General features: G+C 37.3%; 1 protein-coding gene and 1 long non-coding RNA gene across 2 annotated transcripts; one reads left to right on the top strand and one right to left on the bottom strand.

Moving 5' to 3' along the window:
* Positions 1-535: 535 nt before the first annotated feature.
* LOC105687738 (zinc finger protein 423-like) lies at positions 536-7,863 on the top strand. The gene is made up of 2 exons (XM_012403591.3): positions 536-1,016; positions 1,831-7,863. The coding sequence occupies exons 1-2, from the start codon at positions 936-938 to the stop codon at positions 7,591-7,593; spliced, it is 5,844 nt and encodes a 1,947-aa protein (XP_012259014.2). The 5' UTR covers positions 536-935; the 3' UTR covers positions 7,594-7,863.
* A 6,296-nt stretch (positions 7,864-14,159) lies between these two features.
* LOC125500080 lies at positions 14,160-17,369 on the bottom strand. Its single transcript, XR_007277263.1, has 3 exons — positions 16,778-17,369; positions 16,333-16,688; positions 14,160-16,081 (listed from the first exon to the last, which is right to left on the bottom strand). It is a non-coding gene; the product is annotated as an uncharacterized LOC125500080 (long non-coding RNA).
* Between the last annotated feature and the right edge of the window lie 1,878 nt (positions 17,370-19,247).

A 19,247-nucleotide genomic window follows, 5' to 3' on the forward strand; every position in this document is an offset into this window, starting at 1 on the left:
TGAATAAATTGCCACTTTAAATATTCTCGTATCGTGAAGCCTGCGCTACGCTCTTTTCTTTCTTCGTGCTTCCGTAAGCAGAGAAGATTAAGAAAATTTTACAGTTCATTAGGAGGAAGGGTTGCAATACAGGTTGATGGAGTGACGCAAAGTGATGGATTCAAAATAATCAATGCGAATCTCGTATTTCCAAGAATTATCAATATTTCATTTCATTGATCGCAAATGATATTCGCAGGATAAGAGAAAGAGAGACAGAAAAGAACTAGATAGAGGGAGATCGTAGTTCACTTGTTTCTCGTATGATTTCTCGGTCGGTAATATCGTTTGTAGGAATCTGACGAACCAACTAAGCCTTCATAACGGCCGAGAGTAGGGTGGTGTCTTATCGAGTTGGGATGTGTTTGTTGTCTGTGTGATGGTAGGAGAGCTGTCGAACATAGAGAGGGGTTCGAGAGACGTTGGAATGGTCGTACGTTCCGCCTAGTAGCAGCAATGTGCGCAATGCATTGACGCAGTAATATAAGAAACCAGAAAGCGTTGGTTGGTAGGAAGGTGTTTGGCCGCTATACATGGGGCCGTGTATTATGTAGGCTTTCATCGCTATATTCCCCATATATTTATGTTTAGTTTAGCCTTCTTCATTATTATTGCATATATGTTTTCGTAGTGTATTGAGTAAAAACGGAAAGTTTCTGTTGCCTCTATGTGTGACAGCTGTGTGACAAATTCAACAGATATAAAAATGATATTAGTGTATTTTTCTAATAATACACCAAGTACATAACCTAGAATAGATTTTTAAAGTCGATACAGTACTGCCAAACTAACAAGACTAAGACTAGTAACATTTGTACTCAGAAGAACTCCGTTTTGTTGGAAATTTTTTTTCGAAAGTTGACAACTAGGTTCTCTTTTTATGTTTGAATATCACTATGGCTCGATCTATTGCATATGAGAGAGTATTAGATGCCAAGATTTTGTGGGGTGATGAAAATTCCGATATTCGATCAAAGGTAAGTCAATATTGATTGTCGCTAATTATGTATACGAATATACATTTTTTGAGATTTCCTTTGTGTGATTTATCATACAATGGATTTGATGCATGTGTAATATTTGAAGTTCATCTAAGTTTTTTTTTGCCAATGATCAGATGGATGTACAAAAGATATCTGGTGATTCCAGTCAATGCTCCTTATATTTCACACAGCCAGCCTTTACTCTTGGATGTATTCATGACATTGAAACCTTGCACTGTTGTAGTCTCTACATATTAGATTGAGTGCTTGATTTACACCTAGGAATTTTATTCTTGCTGTTGAATTGAGCATTGAACACTACCAATGAGCCAACCTGACAAACATGCTCTGGTATATTCAGACATATATCACGAATGTTGGGTGTTCTCTTATTGGTCTTACATATCACTTTGGCTTACCTATCACTTGATTCTATCATATCCGTTTTGCTCTGAGTTTATAGCTCTGTTGGGTTCTGAATGGTAAATAAGTTTCAGACAGGATAGGAAATAGATTTCACGACTTCTTGACAGTATTATTTTTCTCTATCATCACCCTCTTGTTGATGCTAGAGCACAAAGTTGATTTCATGGTTTGATCACAGTACAGAAGAAAAATCTGACCAAGCCCACAGAAAAATATTGTCAGGACATAATCGTATTCTGTGTCAGACATTTGAATTTCGTTTTATTTTATTAAAGATATATCAGATGCATTGATCTAACTTTTTGATACTTATTTTTCTTTATTTTGTAACATGAAGATAATTACATGGCATCAACAGCAATTCGTTTTCGCATTATTTCAGCGAGGCGAACCATTGAAAATAAAACAAGAACCAGAAGATGCAGTTGTTGAAAACGACGAAACTGAGATGGTTGATGAAAGACCATGTGTCTCTTCAGTCCACAATAATAAGACTATCAAATTTCAAGCCAATGGTGATTCGATGAAAGCACCTGGCACAAGCCACACGAAGTCTGATCCAAAACTGATATCAAAAATTCATGATTCTTTGACAAACACTGACGATAACTGTAACACTGTTGGGAAAAAAAGAAAAAGGGTCAGCAGCGAAGAACCCGTAACACACGGAGCATCGAACGCAGAGAAGAGATTCAAACCTAAGGAGAGCAAGCTTTTAAAAAATTCATCGTCATCGTCAAAATTTCAAAAAGTTCGTAAAAGTGTTAAATTTCGTTTAATTAGTACGAATAATCATTTGAAGACGCGCATGAAAAGGGATATCACAAATAAGACTGCTACAAGTTTGCGAAAAGGTGTTAATGAATCGAGGAATAACGTGATTCATAAATGTGAAGATTGTGGTATGTCCTTCCGAAATGCTAAAACCCTGCGAGTGCATTTGTCTTATTACTCTGCTAGTGGTTCTTTTCAGTGTGACTTGTGTAATGCAAGTTTTAGCAAAAATGAATTGCTATTAAAACATGTCAAACGTGCGCATTCTGTAACACCGAATGGGACATTGTCTAAACATAAATGTACGTTTTGTACAGCTTGTTTTAGTGTAAAGAACTCATTGATTCAACATATATTGCATTCACACAAGAAACCAATTGCTGATTCAGATGATTCAATTGAAGAAGGTACGAGGGACAATTCGCTGTCGGAAAAGTTGCAAATTCAAAAAAATAACCGTAACAATGGCTCACAAAAAAATACTGACAATGTCGCGACAACGTTGAACAATATTCGTCAAATTGATGCCGATGACGCCAAATATAAGACTTCTAAAGTGAAACAAGACAAGAAGAATCGCGAAAGCAGACTTGGCAATCGTCATTTTGATGGAAGCGCTGGAAAATCAACACACTCGTCACCCGTGATTTTAGCAGATACCGACAATAAAGAACCCATCGTTGATACTCCAAATATGGAACCTTCAGCGCTGAAGGTAAGTCGGAAGACAAGAATAGTTGAAAAAACTACGCGGAAGAAGGTTCTCACGAGAGAATACGAAAATGATGAAACGAAGAGTCCGAAGATGCGAAGCATGCCGCTTCGACGAACCAGAAGCAGGTCATTCAAAGACGAGCAATTGGAATCGGTTTTAATGAATAAAGAAAATATTAAAAATTCAACATCAGAAGGTAATAAGGCTTCTGTATCAAATCCTTGCGAAAGCTCGTCGAGATCAGTATCTCTTGAGACACCAAGTTCTAAGCCGGATGATGACCGGAATGATTCGAATACTCTGATGTTACCTTTAAAAAAAACTACAACTCGCGGCAATCGTAGTCCCAAGGAAAATTCTGGTAAAGACAAAGTTGAGAACGTTTGTGGATACTGTGCGAAATCATTCCACGAAAGTTCTTGTCTGGGTTCAAATTGTAGATGGAAAAATGTAAAACCCAAGCCAATTAACTGTATTTTATGCGATCAGGCATTTAGTCATGAACTCGATTTAATTGACCATTATATCTCAATCCACCTTAAGTCCGTTAGTGGTATCATCGAATGCTGTGTGTGTCACGTTCCTGTATTTGGTATCGCCAAAATGAAAGCTCACTTGAGTAATCATCATCGAAGATTAGAAAAACAACATATCAAAAAATTTTGTCGGAAATGTAACCGAAACATTGGTATCCTTTGTCTGCGGAAATATTGCTTCAAATGCAAGCCCCTCAGATACCCGGAAACATCGAAGGTGGGATCACACGACATTCAAGATAAACAGCAATTGTCTGATAGTTCCCCACTCGTTCCAGTATTGAATGATAACACGAGAACGTGTTCTAGTCTGCGTTTCAACGAAAATGTGAAATGTACCGATTGTGTTCGCGTGTTTCAGGACGATGATCAATTAAAAAATCACCAATGTATTCCGCATAGTACACTCAAGTGTACGGAACAAAACAAGGCTAGAGATATTTTAAAAGTAACTCATGTTAGGACCGTAAGGCGCATTAAGCCAATCCGGAAGTTAACTTGTAATAAAAATGTCAGGCTCAAGTCTTCTTCTAGAAATGAAGAAATCGTCAAGTCAGAAAAGCATTGTAAACACGATAAGCAATGCGTTAGAAGATCGCTTATCGGTAAGAGGTCCGAGCTTCTCGCAAGAGTTACGAACAATCTGCTTTCTAAACATAGAAGAAAACCACGACAATTTTATGACAACAAATGTAATGTGTGCGGACTGAATTGTTGTTGTATCAATAGTTTGAAACTTCATGAAAAACGTTATTCGATATGGGGTAAGAATACTTGTAACATATGTGGACTCAGATTCGCATTGAAAACCATGTTACTAACGCACATGAAATCAGCCCACAATCCGAAAATATTACCATTCCATAGAGTAAGATGTGAGATTTGCAAGCAGGGTTTTTACAATAAGAAATTTTTGAGAATCCATCTCTCACATTTCCATAACATCAAATATTATCAATGTCAAATCTGTAAATTAAGATTCGATAATGCGAAACGTTTGGATAAGCACATGCGGTACTACTCGAAAACTTTGGGACCACGTTCAATTTGTAATGCTTGCGGCGAAACATTCGAATGTAAATATATGCTTAGATATCACCAGACCCAGGCACATGATGTCAAAAAACTCAAGTCATTCAAGCATTGTTGTGACATTTGTAATTGCACATTCCCGGACGAATTGTTATTACAAGCACATATCGGACACTTTCACACCGCACGGGAAATAAAAGTTGATGCATTGATGAAGACTGAACAAAATTCATCAAATCCATTATCTGATCGGATTTTCGAGGTGAACAAGTTTGTATTAAAATTTCAAGACAGTAGTGACAATCAAGATATGATCAAAGGCAACGAAAAATGTGAAAACAAAATCATTGATGAATCGACACCGGCGACGACTTGGACTCATACTTTACCTGAATACAAATGCACTACTTGCAAAATGAGTTTTTATGATCCATATGATCTGCTCAACCACGAATGGGAGTTTTCCAACGAAGGTAAGGAGGAATGCGATGTTTGCGAAAGAAAATTTGTGAAGAGCCATCATCTGATGACTCATAAACTTAAACATACCCGAGATGACAATGAAATGATTTATGAGCACGAATGCAACATTTGTCACGAAGATTTTACGTCATTGGAACAATTGAAAATTCACGGATTGCATCTGCATGGTCCTCAGTTCAGTTGGAAGAAGGAATCAGAAACGACTGCAAACGTATTAAATAATCCGAAAACAATAAACGGAGAGGGGGTCGTTTTATTCTTCCGAAAGATCGGGCTCAACCGTAAAGTGCCAGCTAAACTATCATCGTCTCGTTGTGATTATTGTAAGCAAATTTTCAACGATGATATTTCATTGGATGTTCACATGAGAAAACATGCTTATCAGGCATATTACACAAATTCATCAAAATACCTTTGTCTCATTTGTAAGCACAAATTTCGTACTAACGACGTTTTAAGAGCACACGTTATACATGATCATACGTTCGATTGGAAGGATTCAAATAGCACTGAACCCTCGACCGAACCTGAAACAGATTGCTCGAAGAATTCTCATAACGTCAGTACTGAACCCAATGATCATTCTGATGGTACATCGCATCACATCTCGGCGATCGTGGATTATGCTGAAAATCAGAAAACAAATCCAAATAGTCAACTGTGTCAAGATGGACAGACGAAAAAACAAGCCATTGATAGTGATGTTCAGTCAGATTCGTTACTATCACTGAAAGGTGAATCTCAATACGTCATTTACTCGGAATCAATCGAATGTGACATTTGCCTGGAAAAATTTGACACTCAACAGTCTTTGAAGAATCACGATAAATCTTGCCTCCTCAGGGATAGACTCAAATGCACCATGTGCAACGCTGAGTTTCTGAGCAAGAATTCTGTTCTATTGCATGAGAGAAGAATTCACGGAGGCGAATCGAGGGGAAAACCAGCACAATCATCGGGAAATGAGAATTCAATAGAGGAAACTGAAAACGCTTTGGTATTGCCAACCAAATTATCTATAGATCAACAGTTACTGAAAATTGGAAGAGTGAGGGTGAAACCGCCCCCCGATACATCACTGATATCGAAAAATAAAGAGAAATATCACCGAAACGAAGGACGGCAGCGGAGAGTAAAATATTTGAAGAAACGTGAAGGGGATTTATTGGAAGAATTTAACGTTTCAATAGCCAATAACGATTCAATAATCCAAGGCGAAGGAAATGGAAGACCTCATCAGATCTTGGTTGATAAGATAGGAACGGAAAATCAATTTACCAACAATAGGCAAAATAAAACTACCGAACAGAAAAAAAAATCTGGGCCTTCTGCTCGTGACCTTCGTCCAGGTAATTCAATCCCTCGAATTGGCCTTCTGAAAAAAAATACGGAAAATCGTAAAACAGGAGAACATCTTGCCATCACTAGTGAAGATTCAATGTGCGTCCAGCCTAGCTCAACAACCACCCTATCTAAGGACGAAAAAAGTAAAAAATCGCGAAAAAGAGGGAAAGCGAATCCTCCGGAAAGTTCAGTTGATCAATTGTCACTTCAACCTGCGTTGAATTCTGCTGATTATAATCTTGGTAGTCGTGTTAAAAATACTACTATCAAAGTAGTGCAAACTTCAAACCAAGTACTGCCGTCTGGTAGAAATTTTTTTGATGAAAATCAAAAACAGCTCACAAGTATTAAACCGAGTGTGGGCTGCAGTGCGGTGGTTTCCGAACAGCAGACCGTTCATCTGAATCCGAAAATCAGTAACACGAACGATGCTAAAATTAAAAATACCAATCTAGTGAAATTATTTCCCAATATTGATACAAAAGTTTCCGGTACTGATGACTATTCGATCACATATAGTTCCTACAGAATAGAAGTAAGTCCTAATACCGATAAGATTAGCAATTCAAATATTTTGTGTCAATCGGCGACTGTATCATCGTCGTCCAATAACTCGGAACAAAATGGCGAGGCTTCTGGTACCACGTTACCACAATCATTAAACCATGAGGATGCTCCCTCTAGTAAAACACATACATGGAAGTTTGTCTCTGCCGTTTGTTGCAGTTATTGCAAATTATTATTCTCCGAAAGAATCAAATTAGTGGAACATATGAAGTCACACAGATCGGAAAACCAGGCTTCAACCGGTGGTCTATCATTATCCGACAAAGATGTAGTTTCTAAACGCACGAATGAACAGAAATGTTCGGTATGTAAAAAATGCAAGGTATCATTTTTTCCAAGAAGCGCAGACACTCCCTCTCCCGAAACTGACAAATATTGTTCAGACTGTAGAACAGTCTCACCATTGCCTGTTAAAAAGATGAAAAATCGTTCTGGACTACGTTCCATGACGTGTAGTCTGTGTATGAAACCATTTAATTCTGTTACCGAGGTAATGAACCACTTCAAACTGGAACACTTGAAATTTGTTTGCGGTATTTGCGATTTCAGATCTCTTGGTGAAAAACTTTTGCTCACCCACATGCGGCATCATACCGCAAACAGATCTACTATCGAACCGATTCCATGCAACACTTGTAAAAAATACTTCTTAGGGGTTTCGGATCTTGCGAAACATGAATCATCTCATTCATAGGAAATTCAATAATAATTTTTATGGATTCTTAATATTTATTATTATCGATACGAGACCTTATGTATAAACACACTTTTCATGAACATGTTTGTGAATATTCACGCGTCCAATCCATTAAAATCGAACATTACCTCGGCATCGGCTTTTCGAATTGAGTTCTGGATCATAAGTGTGTCGTCTATTTTTTTTCACTCTGTTCTCGATGCAACAAAGCGATCACTAATTATTGTTCATTAGTCCTTATTATTATTATTATTATTATTATTATTATTATTATTATTATTATTATTATTATTATTATTATTATTATTATTATTATTATTATTATTATTATTATTATTATTATTATTATTATTATTATTATTATTATTATTATTATTATTATTATTATTACTATCATTACCGATATCATCGTTATTATTTCATTTTGAATGGCCACATTTAGCTGACATGTTATCGTTTTAATCGTTAAGTGTAAATGACTTGTAACATTACCAAGGGTGTAACGAATGTTTCAGTTTTAAAAAAATTTAAATGTTCACTTTGCCTTACTATTCGAGCACTGTGCAGTTATATCTTATAATAACAAATAATCTTCATAAATCGACGAGAGCAACGGAGTATGCTTGATGTTTTTGAATCACAAGAAAAAATAAAAAACAATAAAACAACGAATAAGAAATTCGAACGGACATTATAAATGCCTAATTTTACATACTGTGTTCTTCTCTTTTCGCCCTCAAGTGTGACCTACTACAAAGTACTGCGTTAATATACATATGTATAAATTATCCGATAAGCTTGGAGGAAAATAATGTTATTTTGCTTTTAATAAAACTGTTGTATGTATGAATTGTGAATAAATCATTATGTCCTTCTGAAACTGAAACGCGAGAAAAGAAGGTTTTTTCTTCAATCTTATTTGTTTCGTATACGATTGTAAGCTGATCGGTCGAAACCGTTGAATAAATAAATAAAGTTATCGATTTACAGGATTCGAATAAAAGGAATATAATTGCAGTGGCTGTATCTCGGGCTGTATGTTAAGCCGATCGATATCGACCTATGCGCGTGTTCAAGTATCTATATTCTGTATCCCTATAAACAAGATACGATCCTCTTGCTGCAGCACGCAAGTAAAACCACATGAAATTGCTTTTGCAACCGCTTCGAACGGCAGTGGGGTTATTTAAAAGTTTAGATTGTATCGGTTTTCGCTGGGTGCATGATGATAAAATAGACTCGGTGTTGTTGCTCTTGTTCTTGATTTTGTATTTTCAAGATTGCTAACAATGAGTAAAATGAATCGACGTACAAACTGTCCGAAAACATTAACGTTCGCGGTACAAATAAATTGTTCATTTCTAAAAAAATCACGACGATGATTTCGCTAAATTTGATTCTATAAAAGATCGCGACTGCGACAATTATTCAAAATTAAACCATAGTCTTTGACTATTATTTTTCAAATTAGGTTTTCTCATCAGTTATCAAGGAGCTTCCCTCTTTTTGTTCACCTTATATACGCGCAACACCTTTCGCGAATAGAGAACAAAGATGGAGTGTCGGACCTCGACGTGTCGGAGTCCGCAGGATAAAGGTGGGAATTAATGTAAACAAAAGAACTTAACGAGCTGGAGTGGAAGGACGCGAGAGCCAGCGGTAACCCGTTGAATGAGAAAAACGGGGATGTTTGTATTGTTTCAACGGGATGGCAAAACCCTCCTCTAGATAAGTTCCTTGTTCAACAAGATTATAAGTAGGTACCGAAGGTTTTTCAGTTACACGATTTCGAAAAATTTTACCACAGCGCAACCGTACTTGTTTAAAACGAAAAAAAAAAAACCTTTTTTTCTTTCAATTTTAAGTGTTCGAAAATTGTACATTTCGAATCGAGCTAAGGTATGCATTCAATATGTATGTACGCATAAGTGGATGGATACGTACGTATATGTATATATATATATACGTATATATGTATATTTCAGAGAGGAAATTACATGTCAGAACCGTCGAAACCTGAATCTATAACTCATCCACATGAGCCCAGAAAGCTGACGGCAAAATGGGGGATTCACAATAACTGTAGAATATATATTTATATATCGAACCTTTGATTCAACTTCGAACTGAAAAAACCTCTCAGAATTTTACATTTTTGTTGGGTTCCTTTTTTCCATGTGCGTGCATACAGGGTGGCACGTCTGAAAAACTCCAAACTAAAATATCTCGCGAAGCAAAAGAACTCGGACCAAAGTACCGGTGTGCTTTCAACGAGTTTCGTTTAAAAATTTTTCTGCCCTAGAAATCGGCTACCCTGTACATCAATATTTTTATTTCTATTTCTTTTTACTCTTGATATCCTTTATTTGGTACGAAAGTATTCGAAAGTTTATCAACGAGTTGCGAGCTGACGTTATCCCTCCTCGGTATTAATGAAATCAATCTTCTGTGAATTAATTAATCAGGGCGTGAGGAAAGTATGGATAGGATATTACTCTACATAACTATGTATATCACAATTTGTGGAGACTTCGAAGAACTTGCTCTATGTAATTTATGGACACTTATTTATTCAGAAGTGGAACCTTTATTTCGACAGATATGTTTCCTGTATCCTCCCGAACGAAAATTAATGGATTGAAAATTATGTATCCTCGCGGCGTTCTTAATTGCGCGGATATATTCGAAGGTCAGATATTATGGTTGAGGAAATAACCATTAGAACGACCGCCGCGTACCTATAGTATTTTTCATCTCAATATTAGAATCGTGTCTTGCCCCCTTTTTTCCCCTCATTCCACCACCATCACCACCGCCACTTTAAAGGATAAGTTCTCTGCGACTCCCGCGATAAGAGCAAAGAATGAAAGTTCTGCAATTTATCACTCAGGTTCAAGATAAATCCTCCAGTTACCGTAGGTACGTATGTATATATATATGTATATACATACACATATATATATAGTATATAAAACATAGCCAACCATAGATATCTTCGAGGAAGTTGAACGCGAACAACCGTCGTCCATATTGCTATGACTCTCCCTACCTTCGTTATATTCTCTTCACCGCGTTAAGAAGTATACCAAGTAATTAATTAATTCGGAACTGATAATTACCATTGTTTTACACCTACTGCAAATATCGCCGGAATAATTCAACATTTATTTCTTTTCGCATAAATGTAAATCTAATTTTCATGTAGACGTGCACCGGACAATAATTCAAATGAATAAATCGCTCGTTGAAGATAACGCCGGAATTGCGGATTCCGTGGCTGTAGGATATGAGATTATTTGCATGCATTAAATTGAACGAATATCACGGTACACATGGTATATAGATAGATATGAATTATGCTTGGACAAACGGAAAGAGCATCTTTCTCCTCTTATTTTACCTTATGCATACCTTAACTTCACTGTAGCCTTCACCTTAGGAAACTTTGTTTTGGCTTTGCTTGCAGATAATCTATAATGCGATGTAATAAATTTGACCGCATGTATACCAGAGAAGTTTATGTTGGAGTACGTGTAGTTTAATTTTGTGTGTTGCGCACGAGGATGGTATGAATTATATTTGATTTAGTACAGACTTTAACATTGTTTCATTTTCGTCGCAGATATAATACCTAGATGCACGTTGCTCTCAAGAAAGAGGAAATATCTCATTTCTTTCTTTTGCAATTTTGCGAGACTACATGGTAACGAGGAAGTGCAATTTTTCAGATATTTTTTCAAAAGTGAAAACTTTTTCAATTTAGAAACTACGTTCGATTTGACATACATATGTATATATATGTACATGCAAATTCTGACCCAAGCAAATCGACCGAACCGGTAATTTGAGATTATCAAATTTTCTACGACATTCGGAGGGTAACGAGTCTGGCTTTTTGTCAAACTTCGATCCTCGAAAATTTGGTAGCTAATTTGCGACAGATTTTATCTGCGATCCGCGATCCCGAGGAAACCTTCTCTTTTTCGCCACCGATAAATTTCACCCTTCGGATTTTCGAGCCGCATTCGAATTGCTCGCAAATTTTTTCCCCTTCGTCACCCGCTCGAAAATCTTTCGAAATGAAACCATCGGAGCTTTCGCCGCTTTTCATCGGTGAAAAATTTCACCGTTCTTCATTTTCAGTAGCGGAAATAACACGGGCTACCTTTATATCTGTCCAGTAGGTTATTCGAAAAAGGGAGGACTCTGCAGAGCTACACTGACCACCGTGCAGCAACATAGGTCTTATACGAAGGTGAATTTTATTACACCAGTTGACCCTCTCGACACGGATTTTCACTATGGCGGGCTGCCCATATCTTATCGTTACCACTTGACTCGTAAACTTATAAGTACCGCATACTGTATAGGAAGTTTCTTGGGGTGCGGTTGTGACTTTTCAAGTATTCCGCGTCTATGTTCGAGTAGATATTGCTTCGCCTCGGAAATGTATTTATTATATTTTCGTTGCTATGTATTCGAGCACGAGTATGCGTATACCGTTCTCTTAGCAACCCACCAGCCAAATATACACGGAAAATTTTGTAGCCCTTGATTTTCGCTTCCTATCCCGGGGGATATTCCCGACGGATTTACTCGCTAATTATTTATCCAACAGTAAGAGTGGGACGTTGTAAACCGAAGAAAGAGGAGGATCGCAGGTACAAGGACGAGAAGAAAGAAGCCCTGAAGGGAATGGAAATCTGTCAGTATTAATTAAGGTTTAAGAGCCGAGAGTCTTCTCTCAAATGGAAGTTGGTGTACATTGCAGCCGTTCATCTTCAATTTTAGAATAAGACTACATATACTGGGCATTTCGTGCCAATCCAATCAGCGCCCCACTCTGACTCTGGATTAGACTCGCGATTTTTCTCATCGCTGATCTTTTGTTCTTATGGAGAGGTAAATTCTTTTGGAAAAGATCGGAAAAATATTTCGACGGTCTGGTGTTGGGCATAATTTCAGAAAATTCGTAGACTCATTTGATAGATACGAAGCGTTGATACTTAGAAAAAAAAAAAATTATACATCGATAATCGAAGTCTCCCAATCGTCATAGCGTCCCAGATTCCAATGTTTTGGCAATCGAATAAGCGCCACGAGCAGAGCATTGTTGAACGTTGAGAGTTTAACCAGCTGACGCAATTTTTCTCTATCTCTAGAATATTACCAATTCTCTAAGGAGGAAATCGAAAGATCCTTATAGATTCTCCGGATAAGTCAGCTCCGTTTTTAAACGAAATTATTCTCCTCCCCAACATTTTCTCGGCTTGGAATGGCGACTTAAAAATTCTCTGTGTCGATTCAGTCCGCGTGCACGATTTTATTCGTAAAATCTACGCGGAGTGATCATTCGAATTTAAAGCACCGCACGAAGCAACGAAATTTTCAACTTATAATTTCGAGAAACGGTATAATTGAAGCTTCAGTCTGCCGGTATTTGCTGGTTCCTTCGAATTTAGTCTACAATATTTAATCTTTCTTCGTTAGGTATTCCTGTTTGTGTTGTTGTTTTTTTTTTGTTTTTTCTTGTTTTTGATTCTCTCAACAAGGAACTGAAATTTTGAACGGAAAAATCGTGCAAATAAAAGCATATTCGAGCTGTGATTTCAACTGGAAAGTTCCGTCAACCGGTGAAGTACATTTTTCCAAAAACTTTCGAGACATTCTAATTCGAAATCAGACATTTCAAACAAAAACATAATCCGCGAGAGATGCTAATTTTTGTTCGCTGAAACTACATTACAGTAATTCACTTTGCAATTTGACGAGGAAAATCTGCACGTAGCAGTTTGAAGCGAAGTTTCAAATTCCGTTTCAAGCATCAACGTATTCCTTTATCTCCAACTTACGAAGTGTTTGATGTTGGTCGTTTCAAGCGGAAACATTCGAATAAAAAACCATTCCGATTTACGTTCGATAACGCTGGACTGGGATAGTTTGCACCGAAATTTTTGCGCGAAATGAAATGAATACTCGAACGCAAAAATATCGGAGAGCGTGGCACGTTAATTCTTGTTCGCCGAAGCGATTGAAGTAGCTGGACAAGCGATGATCCGATGTTGGGTAACAAGGGCGTCACGTTTATCATGGAAATCACGTTCATACATAGGTGTACCAGCCAGGTCCTTTGGTGGCATCTCATCCCACAAGAGTCCCAGGGGGCTCCGTGGCTGATTCCACTTTCCCGCCGCCACCTCCTACTTCTCGTCCTCTTCCCGCTTCTTCTTCTCCTCTCCGTCGTTGCCGCGCAGGGAACCTTGTTTGTATGCTAAGATCCTTTGCTTCCTGTCACCCTGACGTAATAGACCGTAGAGACAACATCGTATATAGGTATACATGCACATCCCTATATTACATGAATATAAACTTGTCAAGTTTCATCGGATGTGCCTGCGATTATTTTTTCTCGAGGTAGGATATGAAATTAAACGAAAAAAAAATCATCGTGATTAATTGGGGGGTAATCGATAACTGTTTCAACGATGTTAGTAAAAATTTGTTTACATTTATTATGGAGAAGAAAATATAAATTAATTAACCAGATTTGGATGAGTGGAATGTGAAATTTGCTAATATATTCGTTATCCGTAAAATTACGTTACGCAACAGTTGATCGGCAACTTGGAGAGAAACGAACGACTTACCAAGTAAAATCTTATTAGGGTACAACCGGTAGAAAACCCCCAACTGTTAATGGGCGAATTACGCCATGATTAGAATTTCTAATGAAAAGGTAGAAAAGCTCTACCGCAATTATTAGTGCACAGTCAGCCCCTCCTGCAGCGGCATCGACAAGTTTAACGATCCAAAATAAGAATTATAAAAACAACTTGTATAAAATTCCTGGTTAGTTATCGTATTACGTCACCCTAAGTTATGGCGTCGAGTTGATCGATTTCTCGTTTGTTCACTCGAATAAATATTGAAACTATTAGGTCCTACTAATTGAAAACTAGTGAAAACTAACAGTGAAGTTAGTGCGAGGAGATTTATTTTTTGCTTTTTAAAGCAAAAAAACTGGAGATATCTCCATCGGTGTTGGTCGTGGCTTAATTCAGTCGACGGATTCGTGTTTCCCAAGTTAGAATATAACATTAGGATACAGCGAATTGGACGACTATAATTTTTCACCTAGAATCTCCCCTTCGATTTAATTATACGAATTCCCGTGATTCAGTTCTCCGTGAATCTCCGAGTGTGAATCACAGAACTTTAATATTCGTGTAAGTTTTCTTCGTTACACGATGTTCTTCTTTCTCCATTACTTTTCTCTTTTCCCTCTATTTTTTTTCCCTTCGTGTCGCAGCACCCTGTTGCACGGTAGTCGTTTGATTTCCCAGCAGACTTTCGAGTCTAGGATACGCGACGTTTGTCGGTTGCATGGAATCGTAACGAGCATAGGGATTATGACAAGGCAAGATTTTTCTCCCCCGAACAACGACAACAACAACAACAACAATAATTTGGGATAAAACATACGTATACGATGATGTTCGCGAGAGACACTCGAGGAGAATCGGAATGACGAAGAAAAAACAACGTCGACGTTCAATCAACATTTTCTCCTCTCCCTTGTTCTCTCTCTTCTCGTCCACAAAAAGAGGAAGAATCTTCTCGTCGTCGTGTGACCTTAACCTCCTCAGGGACATCCGTAGAAATTGACATTTTTTTTTTGTCCTCCATTCTCTTTACATATTCTTATTATATTTCATGAGATAGTGCGTTTCGTACGGCGTACGGTATACCTACTTGAATTTGCTGGATACGTATCGAAACTTATCCGAGCCAACCTTACCCAACCTAAATTGCTCATCCTATCGACGTAAAAGAAATCCAATCCTCTTTACTCGACGTCTCGTCGAAGAGGAGAAAAAAAAAGAAAAAAAAAAAAAAAAAAAAACCGCGGAAAGAAGACGCAGCTTCGAGTTATCCTTGAGGTGTTGCCGCTATACACTGGAAGCTCGGGGGATATATCCACGTGAACTGGAAAATATTTATTTGCCGTATTTACTTTATCGGAAATAGCTTCTGTTTCACCTTTTTTTTTTTTTTTCTTCCTTTTTTGTTTCTAGTTTCCCTTCTTTTACCTTTTTACCTAATTCGAGAACACTTCAGCCTCCGGAATTGAACGTACCGTTGCCATTGCTGTCGTTACCATCGACGAAGCCGGTTAATGGGAAATAAGTAAGGCGAAACGTCTGCCGGATATTCCGATGTACCTACGTGTGAGCGATTCTCAAAGTCGGTTCACCCTCGGGGAAAAAAAACTCTTCGAAATCATATATTATTTTATATAGTGAAAAATGTCGGGATAAATTTATCCTGGTATTTTCATTTCATTTTATTTCTTTTTCTTCCTTCCTCATTTCGGTCACGTTTTTAAGAGGTGAGATATCACCGGGAATTTTCACCAAGAAAATTAAATAAGCTCTTCCACTACTTCAAGGTCGGTATTAAGTGCCGGCACATTTTGTCAGTCTTTCTGAAATTCTACATAGGTATGTATATACAGTACGCGTACGTATTCTATGTAATCTAAGTATCTATGTGTAAAATTTAACTATGTAATTTTGCATATACATATAATACATGGCCTGCTGTTACTGCAGGGGGCGTCAAGTAATGGAAAGGAAGAATATTTACGGTTCGAAATTATTCAACCAACGTTTATATGCAGGAGGTATAGTTGTCGTAGTGGTGGTGGTAGTAGTAGTAACAAAATGCAATTCTTACTCTAAGCTGCTGCTACTGCTGCTACATTTTCCAAACGGGCTCGACCAAGAACGGGTTGGTAACGTCGCTTCGTTTAGATGGGAAACTTTGTCTTTTGGAAGTCAGCATATTTCTTATCTTTTCTTCCTTATCCTTGTTCCAGCCCCCTTTATATTCCATCCTTCTTCTCCTTCTTCTTTTTATACATGTGCTTTTTTTTTTTTCTACTCCTTTTCTTCCGCATTTTACTTTTCTCTTTTTAATACGCGCGCAAAATGCCAGCTGGTTACTTTTAACGTAACGATATTATCTCCAGCTCTTCGAACTCCATATTTCACGTGAGATTTTATCCAATTTTTGGACCCTGAGATTAATACCTGCATGACGTAGTCGCATTTGTTAGAAGGATACCCCTTTACTTTATTTTTATCTTTATTCTCAATCTAAAATATATAGGTATACTTACCCGAATTTAAATCTTCGCGAAATTATCACCATCGAAGTTACGTATAAGATCAGAAAGTACATCCAATTCTCCGACTCTCACCGTGAAAAGGACAATGCGATAATTTCGGAGATAGATCGACCGCAGACTCGACGAAGGTAAAAACAATCCTGTGGATTCGATTCGAGCATTATCTCTTTTTTTTAATTTCTCTTTCATCACTCGCCATTATTTCTCCCAAGCTCGGGAGACACTTTCCACCTTTAGGGTAGGGGGTGTTAAACGAGACACGCCCGCACTTCGCTACGACTTCGATCAGACTGAGAACAAACTTGATTCTACTCGGATTACAAAAGTATTCTCTGTCTGTTCCTCGACTGTGCGGCTCACGAGCCTTTGGATCTACACTTCGTGGAGATTGCGCGATTGAGAGGAGATTTGAAAAAAAAGTCGGAACAGGAGATGGAAATTGTTTTTTTCGTCGAAAAAATTATCGTTTCACGAAACGGTATATGACGTGCTTCCTGCAGTAGTTTGAGGTGTTGGATTGAATCGGCTGCGGGGTTGTTATCTCAGGTGATGTGTTCCACGTTCACTAAAGCTTTAAAAACATCAAACTAAGAGATCCGTTCAAGTTTTACATCGTCGTGAAAAGAAGGGAGCAGTACTGCCGTACCATTGGCGTCATAAAGTACACATGTACTTCTTCGTTCTCAGCGTAAAGTTGAAACTCAAACTATTTGCTTTATAGCAAAGTGTACATATAAAGGCATATAGATGTATACACATATATTTCTACGGAATTCACGTCACAACCGTAAAATAAAACTTGATCTCACCGTCTAAAACAAATACCGTAAACGTTCCCGGGGTTAGTTCGTGGTTAGTTTTATTATTATTATTATATTTTTTTTGCAGAACTTACTTTTTACTTCTGTTCGTTCTCAATGAAGTTTCCATCGAAGTAATAAGATGAAATTTTTCAGAAGATTTTGCGAAGAGACGAATTTTATTCGTATTAATTTCGAGCCCCCGGAGATGAAATTTGTTCTGACTGCAACCCGTACAAATTATCTGTACAGAAAAAGAGCCATTAAGTGACAAAAGGCGAGAGAATTACCATGCGAAAAAATCAACGACTTTTGACGAAGATCAAGTGAGAAGTTCTCAAAAGATTAACCGACCTCGCGGTGTTTTTTTGCATACGACTCCAGACTGCGCCAGTATTTTTTTCCTTCTAACCGCGAGTATTGATTTTCGGGTTAGAATTTCAAATTAAAAGACGGAGTTCACAATATTGTCAACCCGATCTGATATACTCATTAGGGTGGGTTGAAAATTTTTTTTTTTTTTTTCTTAGCATGGGGGCAGAATTTATACTTTATAAAAAAAGGAAATTTTTCAAAAGTGGAAAAAATTTTTTACTTGATATTTTGAGGTAGCCCACTCGTTTTTTGAATAAATAATTAATCAAGTGGGGTACTTCCAGAAAAAAAAATTTTCCACCTAATGATTACTCGATCGATTGCATGGGTAGATGATTTAGGCTTTCAGATTTGGATTCCTGAGCTGATTATATGTGAGATTACTCTTGAAAAACCAAAAAAAGGATTCGATTTTTAAGCGAAAAATAAATCATTTTTTTAATTGGGTTTAGTAGGCTTTTCTTACGTATTTTGATCTCAGAAATCCGAATCTCAAAGGAAAATTGATCTATCTCTACAATTGACCGAGTTATCGCCAATTTTCAGCTTTTTGGGGTCGAGAATAAAAAATTGATTTTTTAGTCTATCTTGATGTAATTTGAGCTCAGGAATCCGAATCCGAAAGAAAAATTGATCTATCTGCAAAAATGACCGAGTTATCCCCATTTTTTCGCATTTTTTGGTACAAATTTGAGGATATCTCAAAGGCAAAAAATCGTAGCTCAATTTGGACGACGGATTCGTGTTCCTGAGGTCAAAATACATCAGAAAAGTGCCATACGATCAATTTTAAAAAATAAAAATTTTTGGCCAAAATTTGAAAAAATCGTAAGGGGTACCCCTTGGAAAAATCTCAAATTTTGGCCAAAAATTTTTATTTTTTAAAATTGATCGTATGGCACTTTTCTTATGTATTTTGACCTCAGGAACACGAATCCGTCGTCCAAATTAAGCTATGATTTTTTCCCTCCGAGATATCCTCAAATTTGTACCAAAAAATGCGAAAAAATGGGGATTACTCGGTCATTTTTGCAGATGGATCAATTTCTCTTTCGGATTCGGATTCCTGAGCTCGAATTACATCAAGATAGTCTAAAAAATCAATTTTTTATTTTTGACCCCAAAAAGCTGAAAATCGGCGATAACTCGGTCAATTTTCGAGATAGACCAATTTTTCTTTCAGATTCGGATTCCTGAGATCAAAATACGTTAGAAAAGCATATTAAACCCAATTAAAAAAATGATCTATTTTTTGCTCAAAAACCCAATTATTTTTTGGTTCTTCA

This window comes from Athalia rosae, chromosome 2 (assembly GCF_917208135.1).
Source record: "Athalia rosae chromosome 2, iyAthRosa1.1, whole genome shotgun sequence".
Lineage (NCBI taxonomy): Eukaryota > Metazoa > Arthropoda > Insecta > Hymenoptera > Athaliidae > Athalia > Athalia rosae.